A 26,853-nucleotide genomic window follows, 5' to 3' on the forward strand; every position below is an offset into this window, starting at 1 on the left:
GGGTGGCAGGTATCATTTCATTGCCAGGTATTATTAAATCAGTTGACTTTTACAAGAATCTGTCATTCTTTGCCATTATCTGTCATTGCTGATCTAATTTTAAAGCACATAGCTGATACATTGTCAGCCTCCTCCAATTTGGCAATGAAAGGACAAGATTGGTCTCAGCAGTATTTATAATAAACATATTACTGCGTTCACATGGAATTCATATCAGTCTTAATTCAGTTTATTCATTAAAAGGTTTTGTATGATCTGCATGGTGATTTTGTCACAAAAATCACTGGGGGCAATTTGACTTCTGATATTTTTCATCGTGTCTTCATTCAGCTGAGTGGCAAAGTGAATTGGAGCGCCTGTGAGTGATAAATCATCACTTTTCAATCTGTGTTGCTGTGGGAAACATTGAGGAATAATTTTCCCTTGGTCAGTGCATGCTTGTTGGTTATAGTATGGTGTTTGCAAAGATGGGGTCAAGATCCCTTGCACAAACCAAGTACCAGCTTTGCTTCATTTTCATTGGAACTGTTAAGTGTTGGAAAGCAGTTAGTAAGAAATTAAATCATCACATGCTTTTGCTTGTCTGCACTGTAATTGGAGCTACAACTATTTTTTTTCTGTATTTTTGCATTTATTTTACATTTTTGCTCCAGTAACACTTCATGATTATTAGCTTACATTTCTTGTTAGTACAAATTTTCACTCTCTGGCTCCTTGGAAATGCATGATTTCCATCTCTTTTTCCCTCCTCTGAAACAGTTCTATCTCCCCATTCTTCACTCTGGTACATCTCCCATCCCAATAACTTTTTGTTTCATGTTGCCATGGAAAGGTTAATGTGAGACAGCTTTGAGGTCAAGCAACTTCAAAAAGTAAATAACATAGTCTACTGCAGAATTTCATGCTCACTTTGACAGAAGCCTTTTCTTAGGGCAGCCACAGTAACAGTATTGGAATCAAGCAAACATGTAATGAGGTCATTGGTTTAGAAATTGCAAGGTTTTGACCTTGTTAAGTACATGCCCTGTTATAACTGAAGTTTTTCTGACAATCTCATTTCCAATAATGGAAAAGGCATTTGTAAAAAGTGTCTGGCTGCAGGAATTATTATGAAACCTCTTTATTTATGATTGGAATTTTAAGTCTACCTGATGCTGTATTTCTAAACAAACCTCATCAAGAAACCAAAATCATATGAGTAAGGTTTTAGTCAGTCTGTGGTTTCCAAATAATTGTGAAATGGATTACATTGCTATGTCGGTACCAATCATGGCAGCATAAGTGGACCTTTGGATATGTATTCGCTATATCTGCTTTTATCCATGAGCTATTACATTTCCATTAGCACTTGGGTGATTGTTTTAAAACTTTAAAACTTTAGTTATACAGCATGGTAACAGGCCCTTCTGGCCCAACGAGCCCACGCCGTCCAATTACACCCATTTATTGGAGCCCATAAACTTCTCTTGTTTTGCTGCTGTTACTCAGAAACAATTTGTGAATCTATTGTTTAATGAATTTTTTTTCAGTATTCATGAGTTAGTTATGTACTTTAAGATATGTGCACATGACCATGATATAAATATCTGAGCCATAATTTCCAGTGCAGTTGTTAAACCAGTTACTGTTCTAATGGAACCAGAAATACTGGAAGCACTAAGGACATCAGGCATGTTTTGTGGAGACAGAACTGGAATCACAGTATTTTATGAGTTTGTTCCTCCCTGCTCTAGAGTTCCGCTGAACCAGTATGCAAAATACCTGACTGTTTATTGCTGTTAGATTTCAGCTCAGCTCCTGTACCTATTTTAACATTTGGTTTTACTTCTGTTTGCCTCAGTTTGTGGAGCCAAGGAACAAGTAGCAGAATGGATTGTTAGCTGGCTTCAAGACACAATGAAGGAGACACAAGAGATTCTGCAGATGCTGACATCTGGAACAACACACACAAAATGCTGGAGGAACTCAGCAGGTCAGGCAGCATCTATGGAGTCGACGTTTCGGGTCGAGACCCTTCATCAGGACTGAACATCAGGACATGAAGAGTTTTGACCCGAAACGTCGACTGTCTATTTCCCTCCATAGATGCTGACTGACCCGCTGAGTTCCTCCAGCATTTTGTATGTATTGCAGTGGGAGTAAAGGGTAGCTTTTCACTTTGGAAGAAGAAAGGTAGTGTTGTTCCATAAGGATCGATGCTAAGACCACTGCTGTTCACAGTCTACATTAGCAGTTTAGAGTCTGGATCAAAAATACAACTTCTAAATTTATAAATGATACCAAATTGGAGGGAATGGTCAATACTGAGAAGACTGAGACAAATTGCAGGAGGACATAAGTAAACTTACAGAATGGCAAATGAAATTTTGCGGAGGTAAATATGAGGTAGTATATTTTGATAGGAAGAATAGGAAGGTCGCTTATTCCTTGGAAGATGCAAGTCTGGGTGCATTAGAGGAACAAAGGGATCAGAGTACAAATATACTATTCATTAAAAGATAGGCTACGGGTTCACAAATCCATAAAAAAGCTAAACAAGCACTTGGGTTTCTTTCTGGAAGGATAGAATTGAAAAATATGGGAAGGTGAACAGACCAGGATTCTTTCCTCTTGAGGACCAAAAGCTGAGGGATGACTTAACTGAGGCCTTTAAAACTATGATAGGTTTTGATGGAGTGGACATAGAAAAAATGTTTCTCCTTGTGGGAAAGAGTTATAACCAGAGGCCATCAATAAAATAATTACCAATGAATCTAATAAGGAATTCAGAAATCCTTACCCAAAAAGTGGTGGGAATATGGAACTTGCTACCACTGGAAATGGTTAAGGCAAATAATATATAGATGCAGAGAAGGAGAGGCTGGATGAACATACGATGGAGAAGGAAATAGTTGGTTACATTGATAGATTTAGCCAAGGAAAGATCAGTGCATACACACTAGCATGGACAGGTTGTGCCAAATGGCCTGCTCCTCTTCCATATGTAATCCTCTCTTTAAAATAAGGGTCCTAAGGCAGAGATAGGGTAGACAGTAAAAATCTTTTTCCAGGATGTAAATGTCAAATACTACAGAGAATAGATTTAAGATGGGGGGGGGGGGTGGGGTGAGGGGGGGGTGAGAAGGTTAAAGGAGATTTCCAAGGCAAGTTTTTTTTACCCAGAGAGTTGTAGATACCTGGATGTGCTGCCACAGGATGTGGTGGAAGTAGATATGATAGCCACCTTTAAGGGGCATGTGTTCGGGCACATGGACAGGCCAGGAATGGAGGGATATAGACCATGTGCAAGCAGATGGAATTAGTTTGGATTGGCATAATAGTAGGCACAGAGATTGTGGGCCGAAGGGACTGTTCCTGTGGTGTGCTGTTCTATTCTCTATGTCCCTAGTTTTCACGCTGTTTTGCAGTTCTCAGTTTACCATTTAAGTATAATCATCCATAAAAGCGCCAGCCAATTGAAAGGGAAAACTGCTAATCCTCTTTATTAGCTATGACCTGCTTTTAGGAGACTATTAAACAATTGAAGCAGCAATGAGAAGCCAAAGTAAATCGATTGCCCTCCTTGATAGAACATTTCAAATTGCCATGAACATGATCTGCTCAGCCAAAATACAGTCTGTGTGCTGGATATTAAAATATCCTACATTACTTGATTAACAGGCAACCTAAACCATAAAGTGCTTACCATTTAAGTTACCTCCCTGCTTTGACTTGGATCAATCTACTGAATATTAATCATATCTCTCATAAAATTCCTTGTCCTGCTCCTGTTGCTTATGTTCTGAAAGTGAAGCCAAAATAAGCATATTGTCTTTATTCACTAAAAATATTAATTGTTTTAACTCCAGAGTTTTTATTTTTTTACACCATGTAACTATCATGTGAAACATCAGGAAGAGTTAAAACTAAAGGAAACTGATACAAATCTGGATGGTAATTACCTCTAGTTAAGATGAGATGACAGGTACAGGTCCCCTCCAGGTTATGGATGCCCAACATGTACAGCCCATACATACGATGAGCTTTTGGGAGACCGGCGGGATGGATTTGCCGGTTGCTGTGGGGCTGCAGGCATTTTCTGCCATGTGGGAACTCGGTTTGTGGCAATATCTGAATAGTTAAGTTAAATGCCCTGGTTAAACTACATGTACCCTTGGTTGGCCTGTGTTTTTATTGGTATAGGTATTGGTTTATTATTGTCACTCGTACCAAGGTACAGTGAAAAACTTGTCTTGCATACTGATCGTACAGGTCAATTCATTACACAGTGCAGTTACATTGAGTTAGTACAGAGTGCATTGATGTAGTACAGGTAAAGAAAAAATGCAGTGCAATAAGGTGCAAGGTCACAACAAGGCAGATCGTGAGGTCATAGTCCATCTCATCGTATAAGGGAACCGTTCAATAGTCTTATCACAGTGGGGTAGAAGCTGTCCTTAAGTCTGGTGGTACGTGCCTTCAGGCTCCTGTATCTTCTACCCGATGGAAGAGGAGAGAAGAGAGAATGTCCCGGGTGGGTGGGGTCTTTGATTATACTGGCTGCTTCACCAAGACAACGAGAGGTAAAGACCAAGGAGGGGAGGCTGGTTTCCGTGACGCGCTGGCCTATGTCCGCAACTCTCTGCAGTTTCTTGCAGTCCTGGGCAGAGCAGTTGCCGTACCAAGCTGTGATACATCCAAATAGGATGCTTTCTATGTTATTTAAGTATATTGCTGGTCGGCTGCATTTCCGACTTGCTAACTGTTCAGGTTACAAACAGTTCTCAAGAATGGAACCTGTAGTAGCATCATATTAGTAAATTAATCATTTCCTGCAGCCTTATCTTGATGGCAACTGCAGGAACTATTTTAACTGGTTAATTTGGATCTCATTTCAATTGGTGGCTGGGTGGTTGCTAAGGAAATGTTTGCTTAGTGTGACATTTGCTGCAGTCCATGCTTGAATAACTGCAGCTGTAAATACTGAGCACCGTTTCATAGACCACTTAGGGAGAAAATGTTGCCAGTACTCACTGTTTTCACTGTGGTTTATTAACGTTGTACTAATACACTACACGGAAAGTGAAAACTTTGTAAATCTTGAACAAAATTTAGCCTACTATACAAATATGATTAGCCAATACTATGGATCCAGCCCACTGTATAGAAAGAGAATGTCCACCTAGTCTAGTTTTATAAGCTGTGAAAAATCAATTGACCACACGTGGACAATTTTAGTGGCTGGGTAATTGGAGGAGGATTGTATGGCCAACCCTATCAAAGACTGAAGATGGATTAAAACTAATAAAATATCTATATTTTGCACAATTTCTGTGGACAAGTAGTGGGTAACCAACTTCAAGGGCTTACCCTTGTTAAATGGATAATATTGATAGTCCCTGTCAACCAGGGAACAGTATTCAAACAGGAACCAGTGCCTCCAGGATAGAAAAGGGTCAATTTGAAAAAAAAATAGAAAATTCATCCACAAGCAAAAATCTACAAAATTCACAGCATCTAGTTCAATGTGGCAAATTAGTTCATGCAGAATATGCAGTTTCCAGATGCAAATAGGGCATGTGAATAAATGACATGAATTACAAAACTCATCAAAGTAATTAAGTTCCAATTGTTAGGTTCCATTATATATGAAATCTGAAATGTATGAATGTGGTGCCTTCCCTGTGTTTCATTCGGAACTTGATTGGAACAGGTCCAAAATAATTATTTGTGTTTATAATAGTCCTCCCTCACCTTTCAGAAAATGCAAAATTGCCTTTATAATCTCTGTGTGCTCTATATTTTAATTTAAATGTCATATGGCATAAGATAAGTCGCTATTGTTTTGCTAAGAATGCAAGTGCAATTTTAATAGACAACTGAATTATTACTTGTCTTGAAATTTTTGAGCAATATGAAATTGTATCTCATTAGTATGCTGCCTTTCAAGTTAAAGCAACGTCTCTGAGGTTAATTAGTAGTACATTGCTATGCAAAGGTTGTGTGGGATTTTATTCATAATCTAGTCAATCCTATTTAATAGTATATCTGACAATTTCATATCTTATTTGCATATATATTCTAGACACCAGAGCAACATCTATTCATTATCATGTGTAATATTCATTCAATGCATCAGTTACAAAGTACTTGAAACACTTAGAAATTATCTCCCTATATTTAATGAGAGCAAAGTTCAGCCTGATGATTTCACAAAATAAGCATCACTTTCCCTAAAGTGTAGAGTTAGGATTTAATTGTTGTTTCTCAGTACAGATGCTTGGTTTTAAAAGCTTTTCTGTGTCCTTGTTGTATTGATAGGTAGGATACCAAGTTAATAGGAGCAAGTCTCCCAATAGATTTGACAGTTATAATTTTCCATTTCATTGTGTTGTAAAACCTTCACAGTTTTGGAACAAATTCTTTCCCCTTCTCTCTTACAGTGAGTGAATCTTTGCAGTGTACAGATCCCAGAGACCATCTATTAACTTACACAGGTGGTCATTTATGTTATGCATGATCCCAGCCTTGGGAATTGTACAATCGGCATCCAAACTGACCCTGCCCTAGTCTTCACCCTGATCCCCTATCATCAATCACTGTTGACTTTCTCCTCACTTACCTGCACAACAAGTATTTCTAACATGGATTGCTAGAGTTTGATCAGGAACAGGTTTTCTTGTTTTAGATTAAGATTGATTGATTTAGTGTGGCAAAAGCATTGTGGGTTACAGAATCAAAGTAGGTGGATAAGTAAATTTAAATAACAGGTGAGCCACAATCTAAGTGAAAGACAGAACTGACTCAAGGGACTAAATAGGCTACTTGTATTCCTTTGTTTCTAACCTGAGGTCAATAATAGTTTGTTCTGATGAAGTAATTGACCTGAAATGTTAACTCATTTACACTTCCCACAAATGCTGCCTAACTTGCTGTGTGTTTGCAGTATTTTCTTTGTTTGTTTGTGATGGCCAATAATAGTGTTCTGTTCACCAGGCTGAAACGGATCATTTATCTGATTGAACCTTCCTGATCTGTATGGCTCATCCACCTGTTAGATGTATTAACCTATGGATCATTTTGAATAATCTAATTGTCTTGCTGGTTAAGTTGTTCAGTGTCATTACTTTTGTTAATAAGGTAAAATTTTAAAAAGTCCATGCAGCAAAACTATAATTCTGTCAAGTAAGTTTTGCCATCAGTAGTAGTTGAAAAAAAACTTTTTTTGCAGTAGAGGTGGGGGAGGGGGTGTGAGTTTTGTTTTGTAAATTATCATATTCCATCAACAATCCGGTTTTTATTTGCTGTGCATTTTCTTCCTGCAACTGGTTGCTAGAATCCAGCAAGTGTCAAGTGATAGCTGTCTAGCAAGCAATGTACCAGAAGGGTGCAGACTCTCTCTATAAAAACTCCAGGATTTGGTATCTCAAGGTTGGACCAAACAATGTTTATGTAGCTCCTTCAAGGTATGAATAAACCACATAAGGAGATTTTGGAAAAGATGAGCAAAACATTATAAAGAGGACAGAAAGTCATTGGAAGGAAATTTTTGAGGTGTAGGTTCTTGAATATAATGGACCTCAAAGGTGGGCTATTCATTGGCAGAGGGAATGTCTGTTATAGAGTGGAGACCAAGAGAGACAATGGCACATGTAGTGATGCCTTGTTAATTGCAGATAATCTGCTTGGAGAAGATGTTATTAAAGGAAATGAATGAAAACAAAGGAAGAGAGAAAAGAAAGGAAAAAAAGTGCTGAATCTAAGACACACAAAGGAGAAACAAAACACTGCACTCGTTCAAAATCTGAAAAATACAGAAAATGCTGGAAATAGTCAGCAGATTAGGCAGTATCTGTGAGGAGAGAAAGAGTGTTAATGTTTTTGGTTGATAACCTGAAGTTAGAACTGGGCAGTTCCAATACAGACTGAAAAGGCTAATTATCTGAAATTGTTGAATTTACTGTTGTGTGGGCTGTTGTATGCCAAGTCAGAAGATGCAATGGTTGTGTTGGAGTTGATGCTGGACTTCGTTGGAACAATATGAGGCCAAAGACCGAGAAGACCAGAGCAGGAGTGGGATATAGAATTAAAGTGAGAGGCAGCTGGGATCTTAGGGTTAATCTTGCAGTCTGAATGAAGGTGTTCGTCAAAGTGGTCACCCAATCTGTGTTTGCTTTCTCCAAAGTAGACAATTTCACATTGTGAACGCTGAATACAGTATATGAATTTGACAGGGGTACAAGTGAATTGTTGCTCCATCTGGTTTGTGTCTGTTGGTGGTGGGAAGGGAAGATGTCACATCACCTGCAGGTTGCACACTGCCGGGAGAAGGGAACTGGGTTTTAGTGGAGATGGAGGAGTGAATCATCCACGTAGCAATGACAATGACTTCACTGATTTTTTAAAGGAATCAAGGTCTATCAATCAGTCTACAACAGATCCAGGTATGAAACAAGAAAAACATGAGGAGCCCAAGCCTTTGGATCTCTGAGTCCAAAATAATCTGTTCCTCCCAAGCATGATACACCATTATTTGGATCCTAGAATAGTACCTTAGGAAAAGTGCTATCTAATTTGTATTTGAATGAATTAGCACCACCAATTTCTATGTTATCCTCTTGGAGTGTGTTTTAACATCTCCTCCAAATAGATTACTTGCTCACTGAAATAATTTGAATTTCCTCAGTTCAAGTGCAGGTATCTTTTTTAGATCTGGATGAGATGAATTAGTTTCACTACTTTATCTACTCTTTTCAATTTCCCAAAAGCGGAAACTTTTCATGAATCAAGATGGTCAGATTTTTCATTCTTTATGTGCATTTGTTTCCATTTTGCTAATTGTTGCCCCCTGGATTTTTTTTCCCCATGTGTAGCACATTGAATTTCTCTCCTTTGAATTTCATCTACTGCCTGTCTGCATTAATCCCAAGTATATTTCAATCCTCCTGCAACTTTTCCCATTCAGCGTTGACTCACATTCTCATTTAGTTTTGTGTCATCAGCAAAATTAGAAATATTACGTAAAATAACAATGAAAAAATTTTGCGATGATCTGGAAGCTGGGCACTATTTGTGGATAGAGAAACAGAGCTAACATTCAGGTTTCGACCTGAAGCATCGAAAATTCCTTTCTTCCCACAGACACTGCCTGACCTGCTGAGTTCTTCCAGCAGATTGTTTGTTGCTTCAGGTCAATAGCCCTTCTTCAGGACTCCAGGGTTATGATCTGAAAAGTTAGCTCTGTTTTTGCGAGAATTTTTGTGTCCATTTCTGGAACTCTCTCCCAGTAAAAACTGCTGAGACTGAACTGAAAATTTTGGAACTGTCATTGATTGATTTTTGTTGGACAGTGGTATTAAAGGTTACATACAAGGCAAGAAAATGCAGTTAAGGTGCTGACCTAATGTAATAAACCAGAATATTCTGGAAATACTCAGCAGCTCAAGATGAAACAGGTCACAAATAGATGATGAAGCAAGTTATGAGATAGAACAAAGAACAGTGCAGCACAGGAACAGGCCCTTTGGCCCATGATGTCTGTGCCAAGCATAGTGCCAAACTAAACTAATCCCATCTGCCTGCACATGATCCATATCCCTACATTCCCTGCATATTCATGTACCCACTTAAAAGCCTTTTGAATGCCACTATCATATCTGCTTCCACTACTGCCCTAGTAGGACATTCCAGGCACCTACCACCCTCTGTGTAAAAAAAACTTAACACACATATCCCCTTTAAACTTCCCCCCTCTCAGGTTAAAGTTATGCTCTCTAGTATTTGATGCAGAGAAAGGGGGAGGAGCAGTGAGAACAAAACATTACCATCTTTTTAAATTTTGTATCATCCACAACTTTAGCCATTGTGCTTGTGATTCCTAGCTCCAAATTGTTTAAGACTTCTTATGGGAGTGGAAATGTGATTAATCGCAAGTATCATCCATGATTTCTGAAAAATACCAAGAGTAAAATCTTAAGTATGTTTTTTTTTTGCTGGGTATGCATTAACTTGTGTCTTATGTTTCATTCGTTAAGCATGGCTCTTGAATAATTAAAATGTTCAGAAAGTATATCAGGATCGATTAGTGATATAAATGTATATGTTGCACTCATTGTGGAAATACCAAGTGGAATCTGAGATTATAGTCTACATAATGTGACATACAGTCTACGTCTTTATGTCTTGCACTGTACTGCTGCCGCAAAACAACAAATTTTATGACATATGTTAGTGATAATAGTTCTGATTCTGATTCTCTTTAAATTGAATTCAAAATTAAACAATTGATGGAAGGGTTCATGCACTGTGATGATCAGGTTGGAAATTTTATAAACTGTCCACAAATTTAGCACAAGTATCAAGAAGAAATTATGTAGCTTCTTTAATGATGTCAGTTTATTTCAAATGACTTCACAGTCAAAGCAAGTCCATGAAGTATATTTGTTGTACTGTGGGAAATGTAGCATCCAGTTTGTACACAACAAGACCCTATGAAATCTAATGAGATAATACCCAAATTATTTGTTTATTTGTGACGTTGGTTGTGAAATAAATATTGGCGGAACCCTGCAAGAACTTCTCTTCATCAAGTATTGCCATAGGATCTTTTGGATTCACATGAAAAAACCATTTAGATTTAATTTCTCATCTGAAACTTTACTCCTGCCACCGTACTGCATTCCCTTAGTAGTGGACTGAACCATCAATCTAGATTTTATGGTCATCTTTGAATGAAATTTGTAGTCTTAACATTTTGGCTCAACTGCAAAGGCAAAGGAGAAATGCAATATGATTTATTGTTTTAGAAAGTGCTTGATAATTCTACATTGGTGAAATTGTATTGATGAATTTGCACTGTGCATTCTCTTGTAGGAGTTGAAGATGAACATGCCTTAGCATCGGAGCTTAGACAGCGAGGACAGCAGGCCTTGCCAGGTCATTCGTCTTACACCCACTCTTCACGCCAGCATTCCATGTCCTACCCAAAGCACGACTTCCAGTATCACGTGGTAGACGATGACGATGTCGGATCACCAACAATGGTCTACAGTGTCCCAGACGAAGCAGCCAGTTCCAACATAGCAGGTGTGAACACAAGACGAGATGGGAGAGAAAAACACTGAGCAATTGGGCTCTGACTAAAATAGGAACAGTGTTCTAGATAAGGTCTACCACTATTGTTTAGTATCTCTCATATGGGCAAACTTAGCTCTGGCCTTGCTCTTTCTGGTAAGTTTAGAGCATCCATTACCAAACAAGGCTATCAATTCAAGTGATAGTACTAATTTAAACTAAAAGGAATATTGTTTCTGAACTCAGGGTAAAGAGAATCTTCCCTTTAAATATCTAAATGTGGTGTGGTAACTGTTGGTATCAGAAGAAATACAACAGGCCTTGGAGAAATCTGTGGCATAGAAAGCACTCTGAAATGCTTTTGAAATGTGAAACCTCACACAAATGTTCAGAGGATGTGCTGAATGGCCTCTATGCTATAAGTTCTACAATTTTTATTTGATATAAAATCGGTCATATTTCTGAAAAATAATATCCCAATCTCTCCTGATGATCCATTTTATTGTGTTCATTGTATTCTGGGTCTGCTTCAGTATTCCTGATCCCTGCTTCTATTCTAAAATCATCATAATGCTGACTACTGGGAAGTTGGAATGGTTTGCCAACCTTCAGGTGCATATCCTTTGTGATCCACAGATTTTCTAGTAAAGAAATTTGGAAATAGTAAGAAATCTATCTCAGTCTTGAAAGCTTGAATGTTCCCAACATCTATCTGTTGGGGGAGAGTATTTCATGTTTCTCACCAGCCTCTGTGCTTTTTGATTTCCCACATGAATTACCAGACTCTAATTTTAATGTAGTCCTAGTTTAACCAACGTTATGCAAAGCCCTAGCTTTTGTCAGGTAGGTTTCCTGTGCTATTAGAAATTAGTTTGCTGTGATTAAAAGGTAATTTTTATATCCTGATTACTCCGAAATTTACTATTTCCTTTGCAGTTTTCTGCTTAAGTGGGGACTTCAAAAGCAATGCAATCCCTGATTCTAAAATTTACCTCTGCCCAACAGGACCAGTGAGTCTGTGATATAAGAGAAAAGGGCCAGACATTTTTGTTTTGTTAAGGAAAACAGAGCATCAAAGGGCCTTTGGAGACTTGGGCATACCAGAGAGGTGTGAGAGAGTGTGTGCACGTGTGTGTTTGAATATACCTGTGCATGCCTATTTCACATGGCTAACTTAACTGTGTATTTTGGAACAATATCAACCTTAGTCTACTATATTTCACTAGAATTAGGGAGCCCCTGTCAGCCTCTCTACCTGTGATCCCACCTCTCTACAACTGTAGATGGTGGTTTCCAACTTGTTCAACTGAAAGATGTACAGTAAAACAATCGCCAGCCAGCTTCAGGGAAGGTCTCATTTGTGCAGGTGCAAGGAATGCTAGCCAGGGAGCAACTGTAATCCAAGTCAGCTGCAGGTGATCATAGTATTCAGCCGCATCTTCCTTCTGGCTTTTAATTGATGAATAAATAATTCAGATCTTTCACAACTTACGGTATATTTTCTCAGATGTAGTTCTGCTGGTATGCAAGCATTTAGTGGTGGTTTATAAGGAAATGCATTGACATTAGTAAGCCAGTGCAGGATAATTTATGAGTTATGCTATCCCTTTGCTTTTGGCCAAATCCTCTGTGCTTTTGTTATGGGGGATATACATGGGAGGGTGGGAGATTGCTTAAATAGGCCATCAGCAACCTAATTTCTACATGGCATCATATAGGGTTTCTGCTTTCTGCTTTCTGCTTATTGTTCATATATTTACAGGGCTTAACAAAATAAAGTTGTCAGGAGTTTAGTAAGGATCTCAAAGTCTGCTTCCTACTTTGGAGCTATATTGCTGGCAATGCAAAGGGAGAGGAATGATAAAATTTGGAAGGGATACTTAAAATGAATGTACAAAGAGCTACAAAATGGCATACCGCAGACGCTGAAGATCTGAAATAAAAAATAGAAAATGCTGGAAACCAAATACAGAGTGGGCAATTGCTCACAGAACACCTCCATACACTCTGTAAGGACGACTCTGTAAGTTCCTGTTACTTTAATTTTCTATCCCATGATCACTCTGAACTCTGGCTTCCCGCAATGTTCCAACAAAACCAAATGTAAGCCTGAGGAACAGCATTTCGTCTTCTAACTAGGAACAATATAGCCTTCTGAATTCAACAACTGTAGATAATAACTCAGTCTAGTTTTGTATCTCATTCAGATTTATTATCTCTCTATTTCTCTCGCTCCTTCTCCCTCCCTCCCTCCCTCCCCCCAACCCCTTCACTCCTCTCTGGTAATTTTAGATTTTCTTCTGTTTACACCTTCCCCAGATATACGGTTTGTTACTTGCTAGTCAATTCAGCTGGCACCACCACTTCCTCTGTTATTCAGTTTCTCCTGGTTTCCACTCTGACAGACCTTCCCTTTTGTTCTCCCTAGCTTTCCCTTTTTCTCTGCAGTTTAAAGCTATTTTAAAAACTCTAACTTTCTGAATTCTGATGGAAAGATGATCTGAAATGTTAACTCTGTTCCTGTCACCACTGATACTGCCTGACATGCTGAGTTTTTCCCAGCATGGTTTAAACAGCTGTTAACACCTACAAAAATAAAAGCTATTCAGGTTTCAGGTTAAGAATAAGGAACCAAATGCTCTGTACTTTATAATTTATGTAACTCATTGTTTCTATTGGTCACTTACAACTTGGCAAGTCTTATAGTGATGCAGTAGTATTTTGCTGGATCAGTAACATGAACAAGGCCATTTAGCAGCTTGAGCCTGTTCTGCCATTCAGTGATATCTTGGGTGATCTGTGACCTAACTCCCTTAACACTTAACATAAGACAACCAGCCTCTGATTTAAAATTAACAAGTGACTCAGTTTGCAGACGAGATTCCTAAATGTCTGTCACCCTTTCTCTGGTAAACTGCAATATAATTTTAAAGTCTGACAGGCAGGGTAATGAAATGATGTTGTTTTCGCAGGCCAAAGAGAAGGAGGGAAGAGAAGGAAGCAACGACACAAGGAAGAGTTGAAGAAGAAACGGCCAACGAAAGTGAAGCATTAGTTATAAGGTGCAGTGGGTGATCTGTCAACGCCAGCAGAATACAGTTATTTTTCCTCTTAATTGATATAACTTTACTGAAGGTGAATTAAAAGTAACACAGAGCATGAGAGTGTTTTCTGTTTTTGTTGGGGGTTTTTGTTATGGATTCTAAAAGTAGTGGGATGACATTTAAGGATTGATTCCGAGATTTGGTACTTCTAGTTCACGGAATCTCTCTTCTGATCACATAATCATATGCCTTGGTTAAGGTTCAAGCAAGCTACTTTTATTTACAGCAAATTTTTATTTAATAATATTGCCAGTTCTTCTTGGAGCAAAAACAATTTGCATTTATACAGCACCTACATCAGTAGAAATCACTTGAAGCACTTCAAGAACTCATGTAAAGATGTGTGGTTAAACCAAAGAAATATAAATTAGGTTGGATATTTGCAGGGTGATCAGGATGATGCCATGGTCTTGCAGAGGGCTTTGGGGGGTTGGGAGGAGTTCCATAAGATAAGATCTTTATTAGTCACATGTACATCAAAACACACAGTGAAATACATCTTGAGTGTTCTGGGGGCAGCCCGCAAGTGTTGCCACGCTTCCGGCGCCAACATAGCATGCTCACAACTTCCTAACCCCTACGCCTTTGGAATGTGGGAGGAAACCAGAGCACCCAGAGGAAACCTACGCAGACACAGGGAGAATGTACAAACTCCGTACAGACAGTGGCTGGAATTGAACCCTGGTCTCTGGTGCTGTCCCTTGATAGCCAAAGGAACAGTTGGCACAATGGGTGAAGTGGGGGGTGGAATTTATAAAAGACAGGAGAGTTTGTTAAAGTTGGGAAGGACAGGGGCTGTGATGGTGGTTCGAAGGATAGAGAGAGCAAAGGTTCTGCAGAGATTTGAACACAGTCTTAACATCTGAGATTTGGTACTGCTTGCACACCAGGGATTTGACAAGTTTAAAAATGATGGGATTTGGAGGCAGACCAGAAAACCATACGAGTAAGTGAGTAGTTCCCCATTTTTCTGTCCATCACATGTATAGACATTCTTCGGGGTTGTTCTATTGATGAGATGGCTTGATATGGTATTAAGGGTAGCAAAGCATATGTAAAGCACAATGGCACAATAAGCATATTTAGAAAAGTATATTTTTCCATATTGGCGCTATATAACAAAACTTTTCACTCCCAGTAACTGACAGCATGAAGATAAGTTTAAATGTTCTTTCTCCTAGGACAGATCAATCCCCCATTTCCTGAGCCATTTCCAGTAGCTGAGCACCAAAACATTCAAAACAACCAAGCATATTTAAATAGAAAAGTCAGCCAGGGTTTTAGTTGTTGGCAGGTGTTTGTACACTGGGATTGAGGTGGTGGTGAGAGGGAATTAGATGTAAACAGATTAATCCCCTACATTTATGTGTTGGCTATGGCTCCTCTCTTGTCTCTGAATCACTATGTTGTGGGTTCAAGTCCTACAGCATGGACTTTAGCTCTGTTGAGCAGAAACTGTGTCTCAGAGGCTGATGTCAGAACATCCTTCAAGAGGGTGAACCCTTGAAGGCGTTAGGCCTCAACGGTGTACTTGGCTGGGTACTGAAAACCTGTGCTTACCAACTGGCTGGAGTGTTCAAGGACATCCTCAACCTCTCAATACTGCAGTCTGAGATTCCCACCTGGTTCAAAAGGGCAGCAATCATACAGGTGCCCAAGAAGAGCAGGGTGAGCTGCCTCAACGTCATCTACTGTGCTGAAGTGCTTATGAGGTTGGTTATGGCTGCAATTAACTCCTGCCTGAGCAAGGACCTGGACCCACTGCAATTTGCCTACTGCCCAACAGGTCTATAGCAGATGCAATCTCACTGGCTCTCCACTCTGCTTTGGAGCACCTAGACAACAGCAAAACATATGCCCCAGCTGCTGTTTATCGATTACAGCTCGGCATTGAACACCATTATCCACTCAGTATTAATCAACAAGCTTCAAGACCTGGGCCTCTGTACCTCCTCTGCAACAAGATCTTGACCCTTATCGGGAGACCACAGCCAGTGTGGATCAGTAATAACATCTCCTCCTCGCTGACAATCAACACAGGCGCACCTCAAGGATGCATGCTTAGCGCACTGCTCTACACTCGTAACTGTGTAGCTAAGCACAGCTCAAACACCATCTATAAATTTTCCAATGACACTATTGTTGTTGGTAGAATCTCAGGTGGTGACGAGGAGGCGTACAAGAGTGGGATAGATTGGCTGGTTGAGTGGTGTCGCAGCAACAACCTCGCACTCATTGTCAACAAGATCAAGGAGTTGATTGTGGACTTTAGGAAGGGGAAGTCAGGAGAACACACACCAGTCTTCATTGAGGGGTCAGTGGTGGAAAGGGTGAGCAGCTTCAAGTTCCTAGGTGTCAACATCTCAGATGATCTATCCTGGGCCCAATATGTTGCTGCAATTACAAAGAACGCACGCCAGTGGCTCTACTTTGTTAGGAGTTTGAGGAGATTTGGTATGTCACCAAAGACTCTTGCAAATTTCTATAGATGTACAGTGGAGAGCATTCTGACTGGTTGCATCACAGCCTGGTATGGAGGCTCCAATGCACAGGATTGCAAGAGGCTGCAGAGGGTTGAAGACTCAGCCAGCTCCATCACGGGCACAACCCTCCCCACCACTGAGGACATCTTCAAGAGGTGGTGCCTCAAGAAGGCGGCAGCCATCACTCAGGACCCTCACCACCCGGGACATTCCCTCTTCTCGTTACTACCATCAGAGAGGAGGTACTGAAGACCCACACTCAATGATTTAAGAACAGCTTCTTCCCCTCCTCCGTCAGATATCTGAATGGTCCATGAACACTACTTTGTTATCCCTTTTTTTGCACTATTTATTTATTTTGATATAGTAATTTTACATCTTTGCACTGTACTGCTGCTGTAAAACAACAAATTTTATGACATGTAAGTCAGTGATAATAAACCTGATTCTGATTCTATTAGCACAACTTGGAGGTAGAGCTGAGGGCGTGCTGTTCTGTCAGAAGTGCTATTTTGTGGTGTGCTGTTTAACTAAGGTCTTGTCTTCCCTCTCATTGGATATAAAAGACCTCAGCACTATTTTGCAGTCCTGAGATGTCCCTGGTACCTTGGATGGTCTATGTATATTATTAAAATAAACTATTGGGTCATCAGTGCATTACAGATCAAGAGACCATGCCATCCCCACATTGTCCACCACATTTTCTACAGTATAACAGTAACTACACTTCAAAACTATTCAGTGAATCTGAAGTGCTTTGGGACATCTCAAGTTATGAAGTGTGCTATATAAATGCAAATTCGTTCTTTCTCTCATGCTCAAATATCTTAAAACCAGGATCTTAACTCCATAAAGGATACCAACTTCTAAGAGGGATTAAAATGTGAGGAGGAACAGTGTTTATAACTGCCTCCATGAGACAGTCACAGGCAAGACTTTTGGGAAAGGGAGACATATGTAACATATAAATCCAAGATCAAATTGAATTAGTGAATGTTTTGAAAACATATCTCAAAAAAATGTTTCTTCTGTTGTTCTGTAATGTTGTCCTTCTGTCTAGCTCTTAACTTAAAGGATGGTTCAGCAGATCATTAGCAAATACATACGCAACTTGATGCAATCTGTGATATTCTGGAAAACCCAAGAATAACTTCTAATATGAATAAGAGCAAAATAACATGTTGCCTCAGTATAGTAACTGTCAGGCATGATTCATTCATTTCCCATTCACAGGTGCAAAATTGAAAGCAGCTGTTCTCTCAGTTACATATGGATATTCAAATACTGAGCCAAGATTGCAGCACCAGGTCTTTCAATATTGTGACATGTTGCAGAATTTCATAACTAAGTGTTTAATATTCTCTGATAACATGCTGGTTAGCACATGTTTATAAGATGTCTTTGTGCACTCTTTTAATTGTCTTTAAACCTGTCTAATGGAAGACCAACTGTTAAAATAATAAAAAGAAGTGTTGTGTGTTTGGGCTAACCAGTGGACTATTAAAGGGGCTTATCCCTCCTACTGCAGACCGCTGTATATCTCTTGGGTTAATCAAATGATTAGCCACCAGTAATGCATTAATGTTTCTGCCTGTGGATCCAACAGATCTTTTAGTCTTTTTGCTCTGCTTTGCTTATTTCATTATTTTATTAGCTGAAATCTTCTTTATGTTATTAGACTGATTTCATTTTTAGAACTGGGCCAGTTTTTTGCCAGTTAATACCATGTTTAATTGCAAGCTTTGGCAATAACAGGGCAACTGAATCTAAAAGGGGTTTTGCACAAGTGAAATTGCAAATATTTATCTGTGTCATTGCAGTTTTCTCTTACTGTGACAGACCCCCTGATGACAAGGCAGCCTAAGCAGCCTTCTGCCAGTGTCTTACTCCAAGGTGTCTACATGTACATTTTGTTGACTACCACTTGGAGGCTCTCAGTATTCATAGCTAATGAAAGTTTGTCCTTTTGGCAAAAATGAAAACGGTCTCCCTTCTATCATCCTTTGGATTTCTTGGCTAGGAAATGTCAGTGTGCCAAATGCTCTGTTATTATTGTCCCAATGAAAACTAACTGCTTAAGAAGTAAAGCTTTTATTCTATACATTTCTTATCAATTTATGGCAATATTTATTCCATAGACTCTAGGCTAGTATTTTTTTTTGGAGTCACACTGGCAAACCTTGTTCATCAGATTTCCTCGTAATATGCAATATCATTAAACATAATTCTTGTCATTTGAACCGTGGTGACTAGAGGCCAGCAATGTTTATTCGTCCTTGGTATCTAGTATTGCTACAGGCAATGCAGGGACTACTTAATACTTAAGTGTAATCATTGGGTAAAGCTTGACCACCAAATAGAATAAGAAAATTGGATTTATATTGTATCACTGGAAACACTAATTGAACCGGCAATGAATATAGGCTGCCCCAGGTAACGAATAGGTTCTGTTTTTGCAGACGTTCATTAGTTGATTTTGTCCATAAGTTGGGAAATACATAAGAATCACTTGATATGGTAACCACACCTCCACAGTACTGTAATGAATGGCATCACTGTAGTGTAGCAGTTTTTGTAATGCTATTACAGCACCAGTGACCCGGGTTCAATTCCCGCTGCCGTCTGTAAGAAGTAGTTTGTACGTTCTCCCTGTGTCTGCGTGGGTTTCCTCCGGGTGCCCTGGTTTCCTCCCACATTCCAAAGACGTACAGGTTAGGAGCTGTGGGCATGCTATGTTGGTGCCGGAAGAGTGGCGACACTTGCGGGCTGCCCCCCAGCACATTCTCAGTAACACAAAAAGACACATTTCACTGTGTGTTTCGATGTACGTGTGACTAATAAATAAATATCTTATTTTATCTTATCAAAAACATATAAGATTGATAAGAAAGAACAATTACTAAAAGTGAAGAGAGACAGAGAGGAAATTAGTTCTGCCGTTCATAGGGACAAATGTCTGTGCATATGTCGGACTTTTGAATTTAATAATATTATGGGAGCTCATTTGTACATACGGGTGTTCATATGTCAGGCTCTTGGGTACCCAGGGACACCTTGTCCTTCAGCTCATTTCCAACCCCAGTCCAGACGAGTTCCTCAAAAAAATTGGGCACTGTGGCGGGCTGAAATCATACCAATTCGGAAAGGGCAGGTCCTGTTTGACAAACTTACTGGAGTTCTTTGAGGATATAATGAGCACAGTGGATAGAGGGGAACAGGTGGATGTTGTATACTTGGATTTCTGGAAGGCGTTCAGTAAGGTGCCGCATAAAAGACTTATCCATGAGATAAGGATGCATGGAGTTGGGGGTAATGTATTAGCATGGATAGAGAATTGGTTAACCAATAGAAGGCAGAGTGTTGGGATAAATGGGTGTTTCTGTCATTGGCAATCAGTGGTGAGTGGGCTGCCGCAGGTGTTGGTGCTGGGCCCGCAATTTTTCACGATATACATTAACAATTTGGAAGAGGGGACCGAATGTAGCATGTCTAAGTTGAATGACACTAAATTGAGTAGAAAAGCAAATTGTGCAGAGGATGCGGAGTGTCTGCAGAGAGATATAGATAGCTTAAGTGAGTGGGTAGGGTCTGGCAAATGGAGTACAATGTTGCTAAGTGCAAGGTCATCCACTTTGGAAGGAAAAATAGAAGATCAGATTATTATTTAAATGGTGAAAGATTGTAGCATGCTGTTGTGCAGAGGGACTTGTGAGTGCTTGTGCATGAATTGCAAAAGGTTGGTTTGCAGGTGCAACAGGTTATCAAGAAGGCTATGGAATGTTGGCCTTCATTGCTAGAGGGATTGAATTTAAGAGCAGGGAGGTTATGCTGCAACTGTACAGGGTACTGGTGAGGTCGCACCTGGAGTACTGCGTGCAGTTCTGGTCTCCTTACTTGAGGAAAGATGTACTGGCTTTGCAGAGGAGGTTCACCAGATTGATTCCGGAGATGAGGGGTTAGACTACGAGGAGAGATTGAGTTGCCTGGGACTATACTCGCTGGAATTCAGAAGAATGAGAGGGGATCTTATAGAAACATATAAAATTATGAAAGGGATAGATAAGATAGAGGCAGAAAGGTTGTTTCCACAGGTAGGTGAGACTAGAACTAGGGGACATAGCCTCAAGATTTGGGGGAATAGATTTAGGAGATGAGGAGAAACTGCTTTTCCCAGAGAGTAGTGAATCTGTGGAATCCTCTGCTCAGGGAAGCAGTAGAGGCCACCTCATTAAATATATTTAAGACACAGTTAGATAGAGTTTTGCATAGTAGGGGAATTAAGGGTTATGGGGAAAAGGCAGGTAGGTGCATCTTGAGTCCACGGCCAGATCAGTCATGATCTTATTGAATGGCGGAGCAGGTTCGACATGCCAGATGGCCAACTCCTGCTCCTGTTTCTTATGTTCTTACGTTCAATGACGAGTATTATTTCCGCAAGAGTAAAACAACCAGGCTGTGGTTCTCTCAGCTGTCTGCAGACTGCAAGCCTACTTCTAACTCATCAGATACCCACCATATTTGTGCCCATCTGATGGTCAAAATCAGTGATGACAGAAGTGCCAGCTTCAAAGCTCATTATGATACTTAACTGCCTGCTTAGGAGATACCACTGCTCTGTCATCGAGAACATGTAGTGTTTTAAGTGGGAGCCTCTGCAGTAGGAAGCTCTTTTGATTTTATTAGCATAGTTTAGTCATTTTTGAATCTTTTAAAATTTGCCTGTGGTACTAACCTGAGCATTCTCTCCAGCCTACATGTTATACTGCATTCATTCATTCACTTCTGTTTCAGTTCTCTGGAATTGGTTGACAATTATTGCCCATCCGTCATTACTTCGAGAAGATGATTTTTCTGGTGGATGTAAATCAGTGGGCTTCATGCCACACTCTCACACCTAAAGTTCTAGACATGCAATACTCTGCATCTGGAACAACATCAGGATTTCCATATCAAAGTCAGGCAAAATTTAAACGTTGGAAAACCAGTGCACCCTGATTGAATCAGTATGGTTCAAAACTACCTTGTGTGTAACTGGCCTTATTTTCAATGGCCAGGTTTGGCTATTCAGCTCAGCAACGAGTGCACTTTCTCACTTCATGTTTCCATTCATTTACTTTCATTTCAGTTCTCTAGATGTGAGTTCTCTAAATGCAATTATTGCTCATTCCTTGCCTTTCAGAGAAAATGGTGATGGCTGTTTTTGGAGCAATGGTTGTATGATCGAGTGATTTATTAGGTGACAACCATGTTGTCTGGGGCTGGAGTCATGTCTAGGCCAGATTAGGTGAGCTCCTTTAGTGGGTTTTACAGTCTTATCTAAACGTTTTTCTGGTGCTAGCCCACAAGTTGTATTAGATTTATTGAATGATCTTTGGTGTGATGGCATTTGAACTTAAAGCCTCCAATTTACCATTTCACAACTGAAACCAGGGCACCAGCATGCTTTACATTAATGACACTAGAGTTTCAAGATGGCATTGACTCAGTCAATTGCAGGTTTTCTTTCCAACACTTTATTGGGAAGACTTTAACCCCTCTACTGAGGTAAATCCGTGAACTACTTCATCTTTGAAATACATTTCTTATATATCAAATAGATATTTCTGTACATAATGAGAAGCTGGTTAGGATTAAGTAATCAGTGGATCTGAAATTTAGTCAGAGAGGGAAAAAGAAGTTGGAGTAAGGACACCTCTTTCCCAGAATGTTTCAGGATCCCTGTGCTCATCCAACCCTTTTGCTCATTCTTGATTTCCATAGCTGCATCAGTGGCTGTCATGCCTTAGCTGTCAAGATGCTAAGCTCTGAAATTCCTTCCCTAAACTTCTCTGCCCTTCTACCTCACCATCTTTTCTGAGACACAAAATCCACATGTTTGATAAAGTGTTTAAATTCTCTTTTGGTGGCTCAGTGCCAGATGCTTTAGATAACACATATGAAATGCTTCAGGGCATTTCACTAGCTTAAGGATGCTGTTACAAATACAATTTATTGTTGTGCATTCACGTGTCAGCTGTGGCATCTGTGCAAAGCAGATTCTCTACACAAAGTGTTGCAGTTAACATGTAAAATTACTTCCAAGTTCTGGGTAAGAGTCAGGTTCCACATGAGTCCCACTCCGATTCACTTCAAAGACAGGCCAGACCTCAGTGTACAATTCACAGGTTCAGTTAAGATATATCTTCAACATACACCCACACACAAAGCTGCCCCAAGGAAGCTCTGGGAGAAATCTAATATGTGTATGAAAAGTAGTGGCAATGGTTCAAATTTAAACCAGTAGAATTTCAGAAGCAGAGTTTTGTGCAAACTATCATTTAATTTCTTGTCAAAAAATGTTTTTGTGCAGGTCAAGGCAGTCTTGGAATAAATCGTGATGTGGTTGAAGCTCCCACAAGTGAAAGAGAAGCCTCCCTAAACATATTCTAAAGGAAAGTGAAAGAATCATAAATAAATTGCAGAGTGTTGATAAAGTAGATCATCTTTAAGTAATGATGTGTGGTGACTTCCTGTCTATTGATGCTGTAATCCTTCGCTTATTGGTTTATTTTTAATCATACTGTAAATGTTCCTATTATGTTTGAAATGACTGTATCTGAAGGGCAAAACAAATTGAATAGTAGAAATTCCAATTGGCAAAGGTTAAATGAATACCTAACGCAGATCTCGTGTGTGCTATTGTATGCAAGTTTAATAGGAATGTACATTAAAAAAAATCATGCTTGGAATGTGGGTATTGTTGGCATGGCTGGACACAGTGGTTTCACACAGAAAGATGGTGGTGGGTCACCTTTGTGAACTGCTGCTGTCTGTTCAGTGAAGATGCTGTCAGAATAGAGGGTACCAAGATGTAAAAAACAACGAAAGAATGCCTTTCTTCTCAAATAGTCAGAAAAGTATTTCCAATGAATACATTTCTTTTCAAAATGTTCTTACTATCAAGTCCAACACAACAGCCAATTTATGCATAAGGTCCCACAAAAAGCAATTCAAGAAATAACTAGAAATCTGTTCTCTGGTAGTAACGATTAAGCATAGTGGTACCTACTTCTCTTCAGATAATGCCATGGGATCGTTTAAGTCTATTTAAATAGTTAAATGGGGCTAAAGTTTAATAACTTCAGCTAAAAGTCTGCACCTCTTACAGGGCAACACCACCTCAATACTGTGCACAATGTAATGAATCAATTTCCAGAATGGAGCTTAATTCCATAACATTTTGACTCACTGAATGCTGCCAATTCAATTTTAGTACTAGTAAAATTAAAATATTGCACCCAGGAATGCATACATGCATGGCTTATGTTTGAAAAATAAGCTTTATATTTCGGAGTAGCTACCCTGGTATTTCTAATGGTGTTCTATTACTTCCTATTTGCATTCTTGTAAAGATGTTGTTTCACTGTAACTGTTTGTTATTTCATGGTTGTTAATTTAGCTGACGTCTTTGTCCTCCACTTTGTTTGTTTACCAAAATGCTTCTGTTTTGCCAAAAGTTAAACATTTGGACAAGTGATTTGTTCCAGCGCAGCCACTACCAGTAATTAAAATTTTCATTATCTCTGGGACATTTTAGGTAAAACTCTGGTACTTTGGTAGCACTTTGTGCTGCACATGGTTAAAGGTAAAATAGTGTAAACATAGCAAATTACTGTGTTATATATCAGTACTGAAATGCTGCAAGAGGGAGCTTGTGTTACTATTTAGTTTCCACTTTTGGTTTTTATTATGCATTTGGTATGACTGTGCCTTCTGCTTATCAATGTACTGAGTTCTTGCTGGTGAGTTTGACTGCAGATCCTTGTAAGTTCAGTAAAGAGGGGTCTGCCCTATTGTCTTGAAACTAAAACCTTGCAAGTGTTTCTGTCATGCTTATTTTGAAAAAAAGACACCACAAAATCAAAGCAATGCAAATTTTTCCTCAAACTTTCTCAGGGTAAAAGTTTGACCCTATAAAAGTGTCCAGTTCACTATGTCCGGATAAAGATCTCGGAAAAATGTTGATGGTAATTTTAACCTGTCTCAAAATGGATCCAAATCACCTCAGCTGCTTTTGGCTTCACCAGGGTGGAACGAGGTTCAGACAACTAGCCTTGTTTCAGAGGTAGTTGGTCCATTTAAGTATTACAAAGAGGCCACATGTCTGATATTTAGCTCGTCCTCCAGGTTTTCATGTTTAACTGGAGTTGGTCAGATTTCTCAGATGTTAGTAAATACTGCAGTTGTAGGAGGAAAGGGGGAAATGAAGCCCATGGTTTTTAATAGAAGTCTCCTAACAAGATACCCACCCTGCCCCCCCCCCCCCCCCCCCCCGGGCTTACAAAATGATATAGACCATATAATTTAGGAACAGAATTAGGCCATTCGGCCCATCGAGTCTACTCCACCATTCAATCTTGGCTGATTCTCTTTTTCCAACCCCATCCTCCTGCCTTCACCCCATAACCCTTAACCCCCTTTACCAATCAAGAACCTACCAATCTCTGCCTTAAATACACCCAATGACTTGGCCTCCACAGCCCTCCATGGCAATGAATTCCACAGATTCACCCCCCCCGGCTGAAGAAATTCCTCCTCATCTCATTTTTAAAGGGACGTCTCTTTATTCTGAGGCTGTGCCCTCGGATCCTAGACTCTCCTACTAATGGAAACATCCTCTCCATGTCCACTCTATCCAGGCCTTTCAGTATCTGGTAGGTTTCAATGAGATCTCCCCCCTCATCCTTCTGAATTCCATCGAGTACAGGCCCAGAGACATCAAACGCTCCTCAAGGTTAAGTCTTTCATTCCTGGGATCATTCTTGACAAAATTCAGGTAATCTGTAGCACACATTAGAGCCATGTGGAGGACTCACCAGTTTGAAGATGAAATAACAAGTTCAGAACGAAGCTGCCTGAATCCTCCACCCCAGCAATTATGAGACCTTGTCCACATGCAGTGTTCAAGAACTTGTGTTGTTGGCAACCATGGAGCAGTTTGTCTTTGGTTGCTAGCACTAAACGTGTATGAGTATCGGTGTTCTTTTGTTCTTAGCTGTGCACATTTAGATCCACTTCTGTCGTTGTCACTGAATGTAGGGAGATGGGTACAGCAGGCGGCTCATACTCACAGATATGTTTAGCGCTAGCAGGCAGAGAATTTTGTTCCTGAAATGCTTAAAATTTACTAGATGTACAGGCCATTTTATGATGTAAATGATTTTGTGTTGGCCACACTGAAGATGCCAATGAATGGTAGCCACAGCTGTGAAAAAGGTAGAAAAGTTGCTCCGATCATTTCTCCCCTACTACTGTAACAAGAGGTCAGTCAGCAGCCCTGACCCTGGTGTGCTCTGTACCAGCAGTTCTGTGCTACTACATTAATGAGCTGACCCTGGTGTGCTGTGTGCCAAGAACTGTTTAATAAGACGTTAATGAGCCGAGCTCAAATTATGGCACAAGGCCAGCTCTGTGCACTACAAGCGAGTGCAGCGTCTGAGCATTAATGGATTTGGAGACAAATGGATTGCAAGAGAATGTTGATCAACATTTGAGTAGAAGACAAATGGAATGTCTTTAAAAGAGTAATTCTGGGAACACAGCAGATGTAGAGAACTGAGACCAAACAAGTCTGACCAGAAATAGACTGACAGACATCTTAAGAGTGAAACAGGAATGATATATGACCTCTGCCAATGCTTCAGGGAGAAAAGACTCACAGGGTAGACACAATATCAGGCAGAGAAGGGTGACAGATAAAGATAGCAACTATGCCCAAAAGTTTTTCTTTCATTACTAAATTAGTAGGAGGTGTGATAGAGAAGCGATGAGTCCTAAAATATGCAAATACTTGATGGACAGAAGATAGTAAATATTCTGAATGGTTGCTTCCTCCTTCAAAGTGTCATAAGGGAGGACTAGAACAACATGCCATCCCAAAATATTGAACCAAGCCATTTGATTGAAATGGATGGAAGTTCGAGGTAAACTGAACGGACTTAAAAACAGCAAAATCTGTGCATACAGGTACTTGTGCATATGACAATAAACTCGACTTTGACTTTACTTGGGCCAGATTTTTGAGGGCAACTGGTGGAGAAATTCTCAAGGCACTGATAATCATTATGGGGGAATCAGTGGACGCAAAGGAGGAATCAGGTGATTAACATCTATGTTCTTGAAAGGTGGTAAACTGACACAGTTCATGATAAATGCATTACTATTTCATGGGTTCT

At 39.8% G+C, this 26,853-nt stretch overlaps 1 protein-coding gene across 1 annotated transcript in view; it reads left to right on the forward strand.

Moving 5' to 3' along the window:
• Positions 1-24,488, forward strand: part of dnajb6b (DnaJ heat shock protein family (Hsp40) member B6b) — an 89,553-nt gene extending 65,065 nt beyond the window's left edge. The window contains exons 9-11 of the mRNA XM_052016214.1: positions 10,852-11,064; positions 14,025-14,114; positions 22,989-24,488. Coding sequence (XP_051872174.1) covers positions 10,852-11,064; positions 14,025-14,107 — 296 coding nt within the window. The 3' untranslated portion in view covers positions 14,108-14,114; positions 22,989-24,488. The remainder of the gene's footprint in view (positions 1-10,851; positions 11,065-14,024; positions 14,115-22,988) is intronic.
• Positions 24,489-26,853: the final 2,365 nt, after the last annotated feature.

This window comes from Pristis pectinata, chromosome 5 (genome assembly GCF_009764475.1).
Source record: "Pristis pectinata isolate sPriPec2 chromosome 5, sPriPec2.1.pri, whole genome shotgun sequence".
In the NCBI taxonomy this organism is placed as follows: domain Eukaryota; kingdom Metazoa; phylum Chordata; class Chondrichthyes; order Rhinopristiformes; family Pristidae; genus Pristis; species Pristis pectinata.